This window comes from Barbatula barbatula (genome assembly GCF_947034865.1).
Source record: "Barbatula barbatula genome assembly, chromosome: 20".
NCBI classification, from domain to species: Eukaryota; Metazoa; Chordata; class Actinopteri; order Cypriniformes; family Nemacheilidae; genus Barbatula; species Barbatula barbatula.
In genome coordinates, this window is record NC_136783.1 from 7363748 (window position 1) to 7382243 (window position 18496).

At 39.4% G+C, this 18496-nt stretch overlaps 1 protein-coding gene across 2 annotated transcripts in view; it reads left to right on the forward strand.

The window, feature by feature from the left end:
• The window catches only part of ptprga (protein tyrosine phosphatase receptor type Ga), a 207960-nt gene that overhangs the window by 135510 nt on the left and 53954 nt on the right, over positions 1-18496 (forward strand). For both annotated transcript variants that reach the window (XM_079482977.1, XM_079482978.1), the window contains exon 4: positions 1854-2002. In XM_079482977.1, coding sequence (XP_079339103.1) covers positions 1854-2002 — 149 coding nt within the window. The remainder of the gene's footprint in view (positions 1-1853; positions 2003-18496) is intronic.

The window sequence follows — 18496 nt, forward strand, 5'->3', positions numbered from 1 at the left end:
CTGGAACACAATAAACCTATAGACCCAGCACTTCTGAATAATGCATGACTCAATCAATGTTTAAATCATTTTCTCTGTGGAGGACTACAGCGTCAAGTGACTCTTGAACTTCTCACCTTGAGTACGGCACTCATTAGGGATGTGTGTGAAAACCAGGAAGTGTTTTCTTTGGAATGGGACATCTGCTTACCTTATACTAAGAGTCTTACCCATCTTAAAGGAGTTGTTCACCTAAATATTTTAATGAATGTATCGTTTATTCATCCTCCTGTCATTTCAAACCATTTCAAGTTTTTCTTCCGCAGAACATAAAATAAGATATTTTGGAGAACGTTGGTCAAGCGGCCAAACAGCAATGAACCCCATTGACTGTCACTGTATGAACGCAAAACCACGGAGACATTTCTCAAAATATCATATAGTCATATACAGGTTTTGAACAACATGAGGATGAATGAATGATGATAGATTTTTATTTTTGGGTGAACTGTCCCCTTAAGTGTTAGTATGTTCGCATCCAGTGATTGTGTCCGGTCCTCATGTCACTCATAAAAAGAGCTATTTTAAAATCTTTATAAAATTTTGTGTAAAAATGTTTTCACTTTTTGGCAGTCCAATGAAATGATGTGGCTCATTCCTTTTTCACATTGGAAATGTAAAGACAAGTCAGCTGCATTGCATTGTGGGATACAGCATTGTGCTTTTATTCTGCCACACACATTTAACAATCCAATGTTTTATGCATTCTGATAATTAAAATATTTTGTACACAATACGGCACACGTATGCCGCAGTAAGAGTAGTATGGTAGTTTGCCGATGTCTTTGCAATGCAGCGAACAAGCTTCTCACAGACCGCCGCCAAATTAAACTTGAAGAAATTCATGAGATCCTGGAACCTTGAAGAAACATTTGCATTGATCAAGGATTTGCTGGCAGACGAGACGCGGTTTTCACACGCTGCCGTTCCAAGGTCCTGCTGGCTTAGCCGTCTAATTCCCGCCTGTTTGTTGAAGCTCATGAAGCTCGGAGCTGGAATAACTAATGAAACCGATTCTCTGTCTCATGTCGGATTACGCCGCAAAATCAACACAGGACCAAACAACGTAAAGAGAAGTACAGAGAAGGACTGACAGCATTGTTGTTTTTTCCCATCCGTATGTAAGCGTGTGTGTTTAAAATGTGTCTCTCGTCTTACTTTTGCCCCCCGGCACCTCTGAGTCACTTCACGTTGCTGTGGCGACAGATTCAGACCGCCACCAGTTGATTGCTTCAATATCTCGCCGGTTGGACACAAGCCTGTTCTGGTGAGATTACAAGCGAGGTTTCAGTGAAGCCGTGCTTTTAAATAGGACACAAATCTCTGGTGGCGAGAGAAACGTAAAATTCACTCCGAAATTCAATCAGAAAAGGAAATCTGTCCAACAAAGGCCGTACTATTTAAAGCTCTTGCCATTAATTAAAGTCCGGCCCTGGTGCGGAAGACCAATTTGTGAATCTAAATGCGGAGAGCTAGCTGTTTCGCCGTTTGGTTAGGGTTGGAGTTTTATGAAAGGAAACAAAAAAGCAATTTGAAACAGTGCAAGGGGGAGATGTCTTCTCTCAGCCAAATTACCACTTCATTTGACACCTCGCCTTCAGAGGGCCGCGGAAAGAAACCGCATGTGATTTTCAGCCCGCGTCCCTGCGGAGGCTAAATGAATAAATATTAAACGCTCCAAGAAAGTGTCCTCGGTTGCCGTCGAAAACATAGAGGTCCAGCGTTGCTTGTGTTTATTTGCACTGTCAACATGACCGCGTTGTCTTTATCTCTCTGTTTCTTCTGTTTACCCTCTTTTTCTTTGCACCTCACAGTGGCGATCTGCCTAAAAGATGATTATTTTGTGAGAGGGGCCGGACTGCCAGGCCGTTTCAAAGCCGAGAAGGTGGAGTTCCACTGGGGCCAAAGCAACGGTTCAGATGGCTCCGAGCACAGCATCAATGGCAGGAGATTCCCAGTGGAGGTAAGAACCAGACAATCTTTCTTCAACGTCTGATATATCTAAACAATCCCATTTCACCAGCTCCGGTCGGTCTTGTGGAGGTCTTTAAGGTTGTCCGGGTTGCCGTGTCTCAGAATTTAAAACGGTTATCTAAATTTACAAACGACCCAAAAAGCATGAAGCTTTCTGAGAATGTCATCCCCGCAGATCTTTAAGAAGTCAGAAGGTTTAACTAGACATGATAGTGGTCTTAAGGAAGAGAAGGAGTGGTCAGTGTCCATCTCTTATGGGACAAGGTACTGTACGGGGCGTTCCCGTATCGATCGTACAGATCATTATGCCAACGATCTCTCTTGGGTCCGATCGCCGCCTCTTCGTGTCTCACGTCTGATTTATCATTATGGCCGTCTGGCAGCTCTCAGCACTCTTGAGACCGGTTTTATCACCCACCCTCAAATATGCAAGTGATCAGAGATAGACGTGTCTTTCGGCCCTTAAGTGCGATGAATATTGTTGGATTGGGTTCTGGTGGTTTTATTAGCTGCCCACAGTGCCGAGCTCATTTAAGGGGTAATATATGAGGGCCTGCATTAGCCGCCCTTGTATTGGCAGTTTAATGTAGTGTGGTGATGTCATCATGTGCAAATGTCATTGGCATTAAGGGTCTATATGATTTCAGATTTGTCTTTCATGCAGGTAGAAAACTCTTTTATACAAAGTGAGTTACAGTACTTTTTTTATCCTTTGTGTGTTTCATGGGATTTGAGCCCTCAACCTTTCCACTGGTATCGCAAAACAGTTACGCTACAGAAACGACGTAACACATGCGGACGTAACACATGCAGTTTATGTCACAATAATCTTGAGTACCTATAGAGTAGACATATACATCTGTTTGATTTTTTCCGAAAAATAAAACACGTTCAGTTTCACTTTCACTCCATCTATCAGTTTCAAACGATCTCCAAATCCAGCATTGTATCTACCGTTTATATTACATTCCTGACCAAACAAACACAGCCGAACTTCGTGAACGCAGTGCTCTCTCTCTCTTGCTCCAGCTGGTTAACGTGTACGCATGCTCCTTCTCCCACTCTCCCTGATTGACGCATGGGCGTGTTTTCCAGAAGAATTGTCCAATAAGGGACTAAGAAAAGTTGTTACGTAAGGGAATTTCATGTTCTAAAAAAACTTTCTGAAACCTATACAAGCGCTGGGTGTATCGAGCACAGAACTACTACGTCATACGTCCAAGTTGACCATGTTAAGCATGAGAAGCCAGCACGTTTAACAACACAATTCATAATGCATGAAACACTGTGGCGCCTGCCCTTTACAAAAAAGAAAAACAGGTTTAGAAAGAGGTTGATTTTTACCACAGGTAATGGTTGTAGTTAACCGACAATGGTAAAAATCCATGTAACATATGGCCCTCCGTAGCTTATAAAGGTAAAAGATGTCAGCGCTCAAATAAATAGTCAGTACACACATTTATATCCAAGTAATAAAGTTTATTAGCCAAACTCAGGTCTGTTTACACAGCCAAAAACATGGCAGGTTGATATATTTATATAGCACTGATGTATGTGTGTGTGTGTCAGCAATTTTATACTTTCAAACTCATCCAACCAGATTCAAGAGTGAGATCTGTCCTTTACATTCATTAGCATTAACAGCCATGCTTTCTTACAAAAACGGTTTAAAGAAAGTGATGTGTTGATCAAATAGTTGACAGTATTTTGATATATTTTGTATTTCTTTGACGTGTATCTACAGAGCAGTTTCTTTCATCCTGAGTGACTCATGGCCCTTTCATTCCAGAGCTGTCTGTGTTTAAGTTCCTCTGATGTCTGTCTGTGGTGCGCTTGAATTGTTTGCTCTGTCACATTTAGCGGTTTGCAGTCGATGCGAGTCGAGCCTGAAGCCTCGGAATGCAGATGAAGTTGCTCTTTTCATTCCGTTATGCAATCCCAGCTGCGCGCGAGAAAAGACAAGACGAAAAATCTGAGCATCACAGACGCTCTAGAAAATGAAAGGAAAAAGCTGAACCTGACACTGAGTGTGGCCTGTTCAGAATTTAGACTTCCATCCGAACGCTAGCTTCAGACCGACACGTCCATCACTGAAACTAATTGAGTCTGAGCGTTAATGAAGGCGAGACTGTGACGTCACGTGTTTGCGCTGTCTTAGTAGAAGCTCTCAAACCGTGATCTCCATGAAGCTCTCACGGACGACAGCATCACCTGTGGATTAAAGCTGTTTACCAAAACCTATATTAGCCGTAAGTGCTCGTGCGGCTTCTTTCTAAAGTGGCCTTGACATGATTTAGAGGGTGTCGAGCGAGAGAAGAGGGTTCATTAAACTGAATTAATTACTCTAATTAGAACCGCTGAAGAATTATTATTGAAACGCAAGTGACGAAAGGCGTTGTTGTTGTTGCTGGTGATGTGGTTTTCATTTCTGTCTGAAGCAGCTATTTCTGTACCTTTGATATGTGTCCTTAGAATATTTTTGTTTGATCGATTTTGTATGAAGAGGCTTAGATCGAAGAGCTTACTGTAGATGTGAAAGGCATCTGAATGGAAAAAGAGCACTTAAAGGGATGGTTCACCCAAATATAAAAATTCTGTCATTATTTATTCACTCTCATGTGTTTCAAAACCTGAATGAGACTATTTCTTGTGGGGAACACAAGAGAAGATATTTTGAGCAACGTCTCAGTGGTTATGTGTTCATACAATGGAAGACAATGGGGGTCAAGGTTGTTCAGTTACCAACGTTCTTCAAAATATTAGTGTTCTGCAGAAGAACGAAAATCATATGAAATGACATGTAAAATGACATGTTTTGAAATGACATGTAAAATGCTGAAAGAATATTTTTTTTTGGTGTACTGTCCCTTTAAGAAATACAATTTGTCATGTAGTTAATGTCAGGTTTAATTGTTGGTGTAAAATATGTTGTTTTATTGTGATGTTAGCCAGCAATTTCAACATGTAGGAGTCTTGTATTACATAACATAACATAACTGCCACATAACCGACATAAAATTGTAATAAAGATCCATAAAAGGGAAAGAAGGAGGCGGGAACCGGCGAACATTCAACAAACTTTAATACAAACAAATAAACAATAGCACAGAAGTAAAAGACACAAAACATAAACACAAACTTGACAAATGTCCGGGCCCGGTCCTCTCTCATCCACAGTCCTGCCGCTCGTCTTCTGAAGCTCCCGATCTCCTCCGTGAGATATGCAGGCCCGCCTCACGGCTCTCGTCCCACCTTCCTCACCACAAAAATAAAGTATAAAACATACGGAGACCAAAAGCTGCTCGGTATTGATTGTTTGCATCGGTTCAAATGGAGTCAGACAAATCAATTTTTCTCTTGTTTTTTATGTCTGCACAAAGTAATATTACAGCTTACTAATTATCATGTTGAGAGTTTTGCCGAAGCCCCTCACGGCCGTTCTAATCCCCCTCATACAGATTACTCGGCCTCAAAAGCATTCTGCATCTTTGAGTCGCCTGAGCTCTGTTTACCCAACAATTATTTCATGTTTTTGTTTGTAAGTGTTGCAATTACTTTTTGTTTTAACTACAGTGTCGACCGGGGGCCTGAGGTAATTAAATGCTGCCCCCTGTGGAGGGCTGTTCAGGGCCCGAGCAACAGCGCTGCTTCTTTTGACAGAGTACCCAGAGGCCCTTGACTTCAGTCTGAGAGCTGGCAGCTCACTGCCATTATCACTGGGGAGAGCGTTCTTCATCCTTTACTCGTCCGTGAAGCGGACCCTCCAGACGGATGGTTTTCCTGGGTCTTCACGCTGTCCACCCTCCTTTGTAGTGTTTTGGAAAGCTGAAAAACAAACTTGAGGGGTTTTTGTGAGAAATGTATCAAAGGAAAAGTTGGTCTTTTGGGGGTATTTAACCCAAATGGTCTGGAGAAATGTTGCTCACATCATTTGTATTTAAGATGATGAGGCTTGTTGAATGAAATGTGAAATATCTTCAGTTTTTAAGTTTACGTTTTGTTAGGTCTGTCTTTAGGATTGATTCAGGTGTTTTGTGTGTTATATCGCTGGGAGCTTTCTGAAAGTGATGTTGAGTGGATGGTGATAAGGAGAGATATTCAACCATCATGTCTGTTCCTCCTGAAGCGTTTTGCTCACTCGCACATGCTAAACAGCCGGAGGTGGCCAGAGCGAGAGATGAAGTGAGCCAAAGTGAGAGATGACGGGGCATGTGAAAGATAAATCGTGACAGATGTCTGTCAAATGACACTTCTGCAGGCGCCGAAGGCAACAGAGCAACGCAGTACGAGATCTGTGTTTGTGTGAGGTGAGATATTATTGTTGTGTCATAATGTGCCGTGTCATTCCAAACCTATATGACTCTCTTTTTTTTTCTGTGAAAAAACATATTTAGAGAAATGTGTTTTGTGGTCATACAATGAAAGTCAATGGAGGTCAGTGTTGTTTGGTTACCAACATTCATCAAAATATCTTCTTTTGTGTTCTGCAGAAGAAAGTAAGTCACACAGGTTTGGAATAACCATAACATTGGGTGAAAAAATACATTTTCATTTTGGCGTAAACTATCCCTTTAAGGTCTGTGTGAAACGCAAGTTGTGATTCTTTTCCGGTACATCTCAAGAAAAAACACATTTTGACACATAACATTTATAACTTCAAATCACTATCTACGTATTGCACATTTCAAAGGTGCAACACTAAAACATCTCCAAAGACTCCATCCTTGTGTGTGACTCTGGTTTCAGTCTCCGTAACCGATAACGGCAGCAATAGCTTTGTGCGACATCTACCTACATGGCCATGAATACACATGAGGCAGGCCGGCACACGCCATCGGTGTTTCTTCGCAAAATGCCGTGCTCATTTTCCTGGACTGGTCTTGATGAATGATTTATGATTTACAAGGCCTGCCATTTAGTAATTGTTCTCTAATAAGAGCGTTGAATGCCATGATTAAGTGCAGTCCTGCTGCGTTCAGGCCGGCTGTTTTCACTGTAAATCTGCGTTTAGTATGCCAGTCACATTCACAGAGGCATAGCATCTTCAGTCGCGTGCACGTCAAACTCCGTGCGGCGGTTTTTCTGATAACGCTTGTATTGCTGTCTCTGATCAAACGCACGCACACATTTTGGTGTGACTAAAGCCTCCTCATTCCCTCATGAATAATTCAGGCTCCACAAAAATCAACTCCTGACGCATTTCTTCTATTAATCTTTAACCCGTACGTCTTTTTCTACGTGTCAGAATTCGAGGCGACAGTCACACAGAGGTCACTGTCGCTGTTCCGCACAAACGCTATTATAACGTTTAAATCACCCGAATAAATAACGACAGAATAATATTCAAGCCGACTCCCAGGGCATGGATGGAAATACGACATTGTGTCAAACAGTTAAAGGGATTTTGATAACTTGTGACCAGGACCACATGGAAAACACAGCTGTTTCACTGAATTGAAATGACCGTCCATTGGCAAATGAGGGTTTTTTATCTATTTCATTTATCCAGTTAATACTGTTCCTAATAAGGGACAATTGTGACATTTTCCATTCAATGCATAGACCCAACTAGCATTGCTAACATTTCTAAAACATTTACATTTAGACATCAAAAGCATTCAACACTCAACAGTCTTTTTGTATCTGCAAATGTAGATTGATGACTATTAATTACATCATTCTGCACTTTATCCTCTCATTAAACTGAGGTAATTAAATGCTATTGGCTATTTCAAAAGGGGGAGGGGCCACTAAATATATCCCGTCTTAAAGGGGTGGTGCAACAGTGTTTCATGCGTTCTGACTTCTTTACAATGGTAAACGTGTTGTCTTCTCATGCTAAACATGGTCAACTTGTCAAAAAACGAGTTGGACGTATTACACTCCCCCAGTGTTCGTACAGGTTTCGAAAGAAAGTTTTTTTTCGAACTTGAAAAATCGTTACATAACAACTTTTCGTAGTCCCTTATTGGACAAGTCTTCTGGAAGTGCACATAGCGCCCACGCATTAACCATGGACAGCGGGAGAAGGAGCATGCGCACAAGTCACTTTCACTTGTGTGCAGGAGAGAGTAAGAGAGCACTATGTTTTCCAGAAGTTCAGCTGTGTTGTTTGTTCGCTGCATTAGGGTGATTTATCGTTTGAAACTGATAGATCGAGCGTTGGTCCCAACGCTAAAAGATTCTGGGCATGAAACGCACGCGGTAAGTGAAAATGTATGTTTTCTTGGCAATGTGTGCGCACGTGCTATAGTTCCCCCTACACGGGTCACATGTTTTCGGAAATAATCGTACAGCTGTGTCTGTCTTTTATAAATGTGATCAAACTAAAGACTTTGAGGATATTTGAAGGGGCAGACTCACAGTTGAAGGGGAGGAGTTAATGAATGCACCGCCCAAGCCGTCTAACATACGTCATTTAAGATGGATACTAGTCACTACAGGACGGAAGTGCAATTTCAGATTTTAACTAAAGATTATGAGGTCACACAAAGAAAAAAAAGAGAATTACCCACATTAATAAACTATTTACAATAAACGCTGCAATATCTCACAAAGAAATTGACATTGTAATTTTTTATTTCACTGGGACTTTAAGGTACCTAAATATTGATTCAAATGTTAAGTTTTCGATTTAGTCTTTCAATTTTCATGTTTTATTTTGTATTTTTAAATGTATGTAGTTAGCACCAACCTGGTTAAATAGTGTATCGTCGCAATAAAAACAAGAATGTAAGCATAACATTAACACATTGTAACATATTTAAATCCATAATGCAGAATTCAGCCCTTATAATCAGCACATAAAATGCCTCAGATTCTAGATTGGTAGATGGTAGAAGCTAAGTTTTTGTAGCTTTTTCAGCCTCTTTAGAGCGGAAAGGTGAGGAAAGCGGTGATGAAATTTTGCCGTGTTGTCCATGTTTCTCTTATCTTCGACGTGGGCCGCATTTAAAACTCCAGAGGGCTAGCCAAGGTCAGGTAAGCCGTTGGATTGTGGGATACGGTGCTTAGGTGGTCAGCATTCCATTTCATTCATGGCCAGACCCCCGTCCAGCCGGCTCGATGATAAACGGGCGGGACGAGCCGTGCGAGAGCGAGTAGCTCTCACCCAGGCCTTTGTCCACCTGTGCAGATAAGAGAAGCACAAAGTAAATTAACACATGTGATGGGGGCCACAGAAGCCAACACACTGCTGTGGGTATCAGAGATAAGACGTGGCATTGATGAATTGAATTTTATTTCCCATCTGCCATTGCGCACATTCCAAAATATTGCCTGATGCAAAGATAGCTGGGAGGAGAGAATACGAGTATTCAACTAGGGATGTGTGTGTTTGTCTGCTAAAGAAAATACGTCAGCGGTAGGCAATAGAGAATAAAATGCGCAAGTACAGACATGTTTACCGTGACACCGCTTTCACAGTCAGCGTTTCTTTTTCATTTCCTTTTTTTATTGAAAATCGACCTGACAATGCAGATGCCGTCCGTTTTTTTCTCTGTACAGTAATCCAAAAACCCAATGCTAAATATCCAAGCGTTATCAGCGGCAACACACGGGAAATTGTACACATTCACTTTTCTTTGGTCTTTTATTGAATAGTCCAAAAAAGGTCCAACAAACTAAATTGCACCAAGATATTTTAGCTGAGATAACATATATTCTCATAACGGCGGCCCGGTAACTTGCTGAAAGCAGCATCTGGGTTTCTCGCGGCGGCTTTCTGCCGTGAAAAATCATTGTTACGTTGCTGACACCTCCTAATGTCTAAATACCAGCTGGTGCACTTGGGGAAACACAAATGTAATGGAACAACAACTCCCAACAGGCAACGTGTCATCTCAAATTTGGTATTAATTCGTAAATATTTTAGGACAAACCATTGTGTGTTCATTGTGTATTTTGCCTCGTGGGCGAAAAGACGAGAACGTTGTTTTCATAACACGCATTCTGATGGACCGTTCCTGCATTTACAATGACTGAGTCTCACACTATAATAACTGTGAAATGTTTGTGGAATGATGGCATTAGAGTCTGCAGAGAAGGAGGATTATTGGAATTTTCTGGAAAGCCCTCCATGATGGTGATGTTGTATCCTGGGTAATTCTGCAGCTTCATGGCAAATCTGTTTGATATTTTACTTAGAATATTAAGTTAGGCTACTTAATCACTTAAAAATGGATTGTCGGTCTCATATAATAGTAGAGGAACAATAGCAGGATAATACAGCTTTTTATTTTGATCATGAAAACTTATTTACAAGGTTTTTTATAGTTAAATGTAAGTCTGACACTGTGCGGTTATACACTAATATTGTTAAAACTTTGTTTGCCTAAATATTAGTGAAATCATTTTAACAAAATGAAAATTTGAATTAATAAACGTAGAAACCTTCAGATGCCTGAAAATGAATTATAAAATGAAGCTACATGTAAAGGTGAAATGAAAAATATAATAATAATAAAAAAGAAAAACTATAACAGCTATATGTAATGTTACAAAAAATATTGTTCGCGACTAATCCTTTGCCAATTACGTTTTTGTTTAACATAATAAATGTGTATGTACTGTGTATAATACTTATGTACATATAAATACAAACACATGCATGTACATATTTAAGAAATATATTAACATGTGTATATTCATTTTTAGACCTAAATATATATCATTTATAGTATATATAAATATATATCATATAAATATAAATAAGTAACGCATGTGTGTGTATTCATATATTTATTTATACATCATTATCATACACAGCACATGCTAATTTTTATGTAGACAAAAATGTTTATGTTGCAAACCATTATTCAAAACTCGTACCGTATTATATTCCCAAAGTATTGTAAACAATGGGTCAAACAGTCAACACTTGAGCTAATCTGACCAAAAGCAAATAAAGTGAAATGTAAGTAAATGTGAAGAAAGCAACAGGAAGGTGAATGCGAAATGGGGTCGGGGCGTATGTATTTCATCTGGCTCTTGTGTCCCTCGGGGTTGGCTCATGTTCATAGTGTCTTTAAACAGGCTTTTAGTCTGTACTGAGCTCAGGGCCCAGGTCTGACCTCAGAGACAATACATTAGAAATATTGTTGACACAACAAATGTATTTTGTAAATAAATTGCCTAGATTTAGACACACATGGAAAAACACATGGAAAACCCAAATGTACAGTAAGAGCCCTAGTGTTGCTTCGCCTTAGAAGGCTTTTTTGAGAGTGGATGAGTTCATAGGTTTACACTTGAATATGAAAAGAGGAATCCATATGACAGCACACACACACACAAAGATCTTAAGCACTGTAAGCATTATTCAAGTGGAAAACGATTTTCCACTTGAACAATGTTAATGCACTATAATGACAAGTCATAAATTCCCAGTGTTGTTCGTTCACACGAGGCCCAAAGTAATGACTTACAAAACAAATTAGCACTGAAACCTCAATGTGAACCATATATATAGATTCTGACATTAAGTGCATTTATATTACATTTTCCAGTGTTCGCACACCGCAGATGCTGGATTCTGCCGTAAATTACTATATTTTTTCTGCAGGAATGCATTATGGTGTCTCTCACCGAACAACATTCTATAAAATCCCTTTATGTAACTGATTCATACCATACTTTCAACTTTAGTTTTTTAATGCCCTTCCAAGAAAAGGGCCACATCCAGTTCCTAACATAATGTTACATTTTCCTCCCTGCATCGCCTGACACCGAAAAACACATCCATTCTTTAAAAGCCATGTGCTGCCTGGAGGGCAAATAGATGTTGTCCCAGTTCTTCGCTCTGCCAGATACCATTTTTGATCATCTTGCCATAGATACCTTGCCACGCTCTCTCTTTTTTTTTGCTGGAAAACGGTGTTTCCCGTATTTCATGAAGAGATATAATAGCCATGAAATGGGAAATAAAAGGCACATGACACTTTAACAGATCTCATGCCGTCTCTGTTGGTCTTTCATTTTCTGGGAAGAGAAATGAGAGGAAAATAATGTCCCCCTCTCTTTCTCTCTTCCCTGCGGTTCTCTGTGTTCTTGATGTATGGCTTTAAAAAGCTCCGGTGCTGTTTGGAGAATTGAAGAATCTACTAACAGTTCATTAGAAGGTCAGTCGGTTTAGAGACCGTCGCCAGAGACTGTAAAACAGCCCTGTACATTCATATATAAATCTATAGATGGGATCCCTCGCTGACTCTTATTTGTGACTTTTTAAGATGCCGTGTATATCATGAGAGAGGTTGAAGGTGAAATCATTTCTCTGACATGGTGACAAAAAGCAGTTTCTCTCCAATATTGCTGTGTGCCATTGGTATCTCGCAACGAAGTGAAAACGTGACATCTTAGTTCTGTGTCAGCCACCGTAGTGCTTCGAACGGGAGGGGTGGAGAGAGCCATTGGTTGCACTTCACAACCTCACCACTAGATGCACTAAATTTCATACACTGGACCTTTAAGGTAATATTTCCATTTCAAGATGATGAAACATGCTTAAGTTATTTTAAAACCAAAACACAGGGTCACAGTTGTTTACATTATTCATCTCCAATGTACTTTCAGATACATTCAAATTCAGAAAAACTTTAAAACCTTTTTTGGCCGATTTCTCTTCAATATATTCCATTAAACACAATACAGTGTAGTGCCATATAGAAAAATAAAGTTAAACGCTGTTAAAAAAATCTATAATGTTTTTTATATAAACATAGTATACTGTGCACTATTTTTACAGGTGTTTAGTATATACATTAAGAGAATCTTTCACCCTCCATAAAAATAATATGGACACTAAAAACAGCACTCTCAAAATACACTTGTTTTGCTAAGCTATTAAGGTTACTATGAACCAAATGCGTATTTCAACCTTTTGAATTGCATTGTGAAGAGTCAGATCTCTCATAATGCACTGCACTTTGAAACAGCTTGCATACTGTACCTGGTATATTTGTCACATGCTTGCTTCTCTGTTTACCTGTACTTAAGGTGTGAAAGTTGAGCTAATTATCCATGTGTTGTTTAACACAAACAACAATACACAGATGTACAGTATACGTAAACACACACACTCTTGTAATCTTGACTATTCTCTCTTGCTCACAGATATTGCTCAATAACCCAATGGGTTTTTCTTACTGTGTGTCCTTGTGGATGTCAGTGGAGTGTGTATGTGTACTGTATATGTGTGTGTGCACGTTCCGCTGCCGAGGGACCTGGAGAGATGTCAATATGGGATAAATTCAATTTGGCAAAGTGTGCATTCTTTAGAGACACGACCCACGGAGGAATAACTTAGTCTGAGGTAAAACTCTCAGGGCGGCTCGTTGGGATTCAGTGGAAGTTTGCCACTATTACCATTTATATTACAGGTATTAGAGGCTCCCCGCCTGCACCCTGCCCTCAACCAACCTGAACTTGACAATAAAGTCCACCAGACACTTTTAGCAAGTCTGCCGCTTGCGAGATTGTTTCTGATTCATAGCAGAGAGCTTCCTGACGCTCGCCTTTTCCTCACAGTTTTTGGTTCAAAGTTGGTGCTGCTTTATGAAACCTATTAAAATTGATATTCAAATTGAAACAGACAGCGGGCGTCAGACGAAATGGGACATTTCGGTGCCGTGAGGATTGCGAGTCGGGGATTTGCTCAAGAAGAGGTGTAAATAAAGGTGACCAGACGTCCCCTTTTCCGGGGACAGTCCCGGTTTTTGGTGTTCTGTCCCCAGAAATGTCCCTGTTTAACAGCACGCACCAAACAACCAGAATATACAATGAAAAGGCCTGATCAACATATCGTGTTATTTTGGTGATGTGATCTGTCTTGCGGTGCTGTTCGGCTTGTTGCGTTACAAGTCTGGAGTAGCATTGTAAATGCATGATCTGGTAAGTGTGATGGTATAATAATGTATGCACACTTCTAAAGGAAAGCACAGTAAGTAAGAAATACTTGACGACGGGCCGAGGTGTGCATTCACTTTTGAATTATTGAACAGACCAGAGTCATTTATTCCGCTTTTAACCACAGTTACCACACCACAGGACATTGTCCAAATGTTTCTTTTCAATGTCATGTTATCGGCTTTTAAACACTGTTGATGGTAGGACTACTTTCTTGCGCATCTCATTTCAAGCCTTATTTAGAGCGAACGGACCTTAATGCTTGAGCCACGTGGTGAGGGAGAGAGCGAGTGACTGCACGCACAATGCATTTGTTATCAGTTATAAGCAGCATGTGGAGGAAAACGGACCAGTAGGCTATCAGTGTTCATTAATGCATTTTGTTTTTCTGTTGAGTTATTTTCTTCAAGTTCTTGTTCCGTGTGCAGAGGGCAAAGGCTCAAACGTTTGCTACTGCCTTACTGTAAATGCAAACTAACAGGATATTATCCAAAACCTACAGTCTACGGAGGCAACATTTCAAGGCATTTTAGATCTGTATGATCTTCTTTGAAACTTTTCAAACTGTGTTAAACCAGATTTCAAGGCATCGTTTGTCAAATGCAAAACATAAATCAAATTAAAGGTAAGATAAATAAGATATTATTGATAATAGACATAAATTAACAAGTAGTTCGAGTTCATAAATAATTCATGAAATAACAGAATATTCGTGTGCTTTTTTTGTTTAATGCAGAATCGTGCTGTTCCATTAGCATCATGCTAACGTGTGCAGAATGCTGTGTTTACCGCAAATACTTTACTGTGGTAAAACTATTTAATTTTCATGAGAGTAAGTTATAGGGAATGACATAAGAATGACATATGTTAATGGAGGAGTGAAGCTGAGGAGCATTCGGTCAGCGAGAGCAAGGACTGATGGGAAATCTTTAGGCTCAGCTCCCTGCGGGCCAAAGTGCTCATTCATCTCCTTTGCTTTCTCACGGTGACGGCCGTTGTTTTAAAGGGATAAAGTGCAGAAATCAATACATGTGCCCCGTCACTCAAATTCAACACTAAGAGAAATGGATGAACCAAGTTTGGTTTGCGAACCTGTGTGTGTGTGTGTGTGTGTGTGTGTGTGTGTGTGTGTGTGTGTGAGAGAGAGAGAGAGAGCATATGGAATATTTATTATAATGATCCATTATCATGTCAACTAGCGGCTGATGTGATTAATTACACATGCATTCTGCTTGAGATCTCACTGAATTTCTAATGCTGGGCTTTCTAGTATTAAATATCTGATGAGAAAAGTAAAGTTGTGGTGTGTTGTTGTTTCTCTGCAAATAATCAAGGTCTATTTGGTCTTGTGCTTGACAAACTCACTTCTGTCACTATCTAAGTCATATTTAGCCTTCATGTCATTTAAAACCTGTATACGACTCTTTAGCTTTAGAATATCCATTTTGTGTATTTATTAATATAATTTTAAAATGTAACATTCTGCTTCATTTATATATTTTTACAAATAGGAATTTATAGTCAGTATAATATTTGATCTGTGTTTCTCTGTCCTTTAACTCAAATGTGAGTGTGTATAAACCTGTGTGCGTGTCTGTTTTCTGTGTGTATTGACTTTTATGTTTTTACTTGTATAACTTTAATGTTTCGCTCATAGTCAATATGTTTCATGTACAGCTGCTTTGCAACAATGAAAATTGTAAATAAAGTTGGGTTGAATGCAAAGCACCAACTGCATTTGAATGTAGACTGGTCCCAAAGAGGAAGTGCCAGATTGTCAATAGTTCATTTGCTCTTTGATGTGGTAAACTTAAGTCAATCGCCTCGTGTAAACACAGCGTCCTCCTGAGGTGAGGTTTAGAGCTTTTAATGATGGATAATTCTCTGCGTTATTTATTATTTCTGCCGCTCATTTATTATTTCTATTTTAAACCCCGCTGACCTTGATGGAGCGCTGAGCGGCAAACAAACGCTGAGGACACAGATTGAGGCTTTTCTAAAACAAAAGCGAAATTAATTCAGCAGCGATGGCTAATTGTCTACTGTTTGAATTGAGAAGACAGGTCAAAATGTTTGCACAGAAAGACAAAGAAAGAGAGACTCTGCCAATCTCCGTCACGCTCTCCCTTTTTGAGCGTCTGATTGGTTTATAATTATTGGGTCAAAGGATGGCTAGGTTTGAAGTTCTGGAGAGACGTTCCTGATTTGTCTGTAGATCTGCGATGGGAGGCGTCTTCTTAAACACTAACCTTGACCCTGGCGGTACTGTGAGCAAAGATATAAAGACATCATGCGGTCAGGAAAAGAGGTTTGTTGTAGTCATTTTGGGAGATTTAAAGTGATGCCTGCCTCGAAGAACAGCGGGGTCCAGCATTCAAAGCATCACAGGCTTGTTTTACTGTTGTCCACAGCTGCTTCGCTTCTCGGCGGGGTAACCTCGTACGTTTTCTTTTTTAGGAACAAAAGAACAGGAGAAGCCATGTTGGGCCTCCCCCGAGGCGATGATGCCTGTTTTTTTCTCTGTTCGTCCTCCATTTGGTGTGAGGAGAATTACAGTCTCTCCTAGAGGAATCCATTTGTTTACGTCGGGATCTGTTGGCTTAGAGAATGTTGATGCTATGGAAAGCCTCTCACAGATGCTTTACAAGGACATCGGCTCCTCCATGTAAACAGGAAATGGTTCCTGCTCCTGTGTTTTCTTTTTCGTTAAAGCTGCAATCCATAACTTTTTCCATTAGTTCAACTCATCAAGAACATTAAAAATCTTGTTTAACCATCACCACAGTTCACAACAGTAAACGTATAATTATACATTAAGATGTCTGGTTATCTTCATCAGTTAATGTAAGATAAGTAACCTGCATTTTTATTTTTAAAACGAGAGGGCGATAGAGAGCAAACGTTGTGCATTGTGGCTTTAAGATCACAATAAAATAATAAATAACTGTTCTTATTTTTAATGGAGTATTGCAGTGTTTATTATAAATAGATATACACCGATACTAAATTTCTCAACCGATACCAGATTATTTAAAGTGATACTGATTCTTAAGATTAAATGAATATTTCTTAAACTTCTGAAACTTCATATAATGACTATATAGACTCAATAGCACAAATTCATTGAATTGTTTTTGCATTGGCCCTGATCATCGACTGTTTAGAGCTATCAGCCGAATGCCGATAGTGTGAAAGTTGCTTTTATCAATGGATACCGATTATTGGCCGATATTTCTGTGTATCTCTCATTATAAATGATCTATGCGTGCAGGCAATTCATTTTAATAATTTTTATGTGTCCTCATGATCTTTCATCAAAAACATTAAACTATATTGATTGTCCTATGATCACGTGAATTCAGAAAGAATGAAAAAGTTTTATTACATAAATCATTTGATTATGCATCAAAATGTGGAAAAAATGCAGTACCTTCTGTTTTATGCCGATTTCTCAAACTATTAACACAAAAATCAGTCCGATTGAAAAATAAAGTTATAACACCAAAAGACTGCACCCAGCACACTTCAATAACTCGACTTCAGGTCCCATTAAAAATCTCAAGATATGAGCGCTGATCCATGAGCAGGTTAGCTGTGTAGAACAAAGCAAAGAAGATCACAAGGTTTGGGAAGAAAGGCCTGTCTGTGGAGAAGATCTAATATACGAATCAGATTTTAGCCGGTGAAATCCCACTCAGGATGTTCTTTAAAGCAGCCCGGCACAAGCATCTATCAGAGAATTTTGTGCATGTCACCATTAGCCCATGCCATTCATCCAAAATGACTTACAGTAAGTAATTTCAGGAACGGTCCCTCTGGAAGAGCCTGTGGTTAAGTGTCTCGCTAAAGGGTGCAATCATTATAGAGCTGGATGTGATCACACTTACCATTTCCAGCCCTATTTTTGGACTTCAACCAGTCTTTGTGTTAACAGCCCAAGGCCTTAACTTTTTGGAACCGAGTATTGGACCTAATTTTTTCCAATTGTTGCTATTTTTACAACTTTTTGGAAGATTCTGTTGTATTCCGAAGTATGCACCGATATATCGGCTAATAATCAGTATTGAAAGCAGTTTTCAAACTATCGGTTATCGGCCGATAGTTTAAAATCAGCCTATGATCAGGGCCGATATATCGTGTCAATCAGAAGAGGAGAGAAAAATTCTAAGAATTTGTGCTCTATATGTACAGTATAGATAAGAAATTGTAATATTAAGAAATATTACCAGAATGATGTTCAAAATTAATAGTCATTATATGAAGATCTTCAGAATTGCTATCGGCAGATATAACTCTGAATAATCGGTATCAGTGGCGAAATATCGGTGTATCTCTAGAAAGAACACGTACATTGCTGAACACGATTTTACTTCAATCTTATTGCTTAAACTGTTGTTACTGTAGTAAAATTGTGGTAAATTAATTATTACTATGCGTTTATTCTAAATATAACGAAAAGTATTTGATTACTATAGTAATACCATGGTGAATTTTTGTAACGGTGTTCATAGACTAGATAATAAAAAATGATAGAAAATCTCTGTTGTTCACAACAGCTTTATTTAAGGGAGGGACCAATATG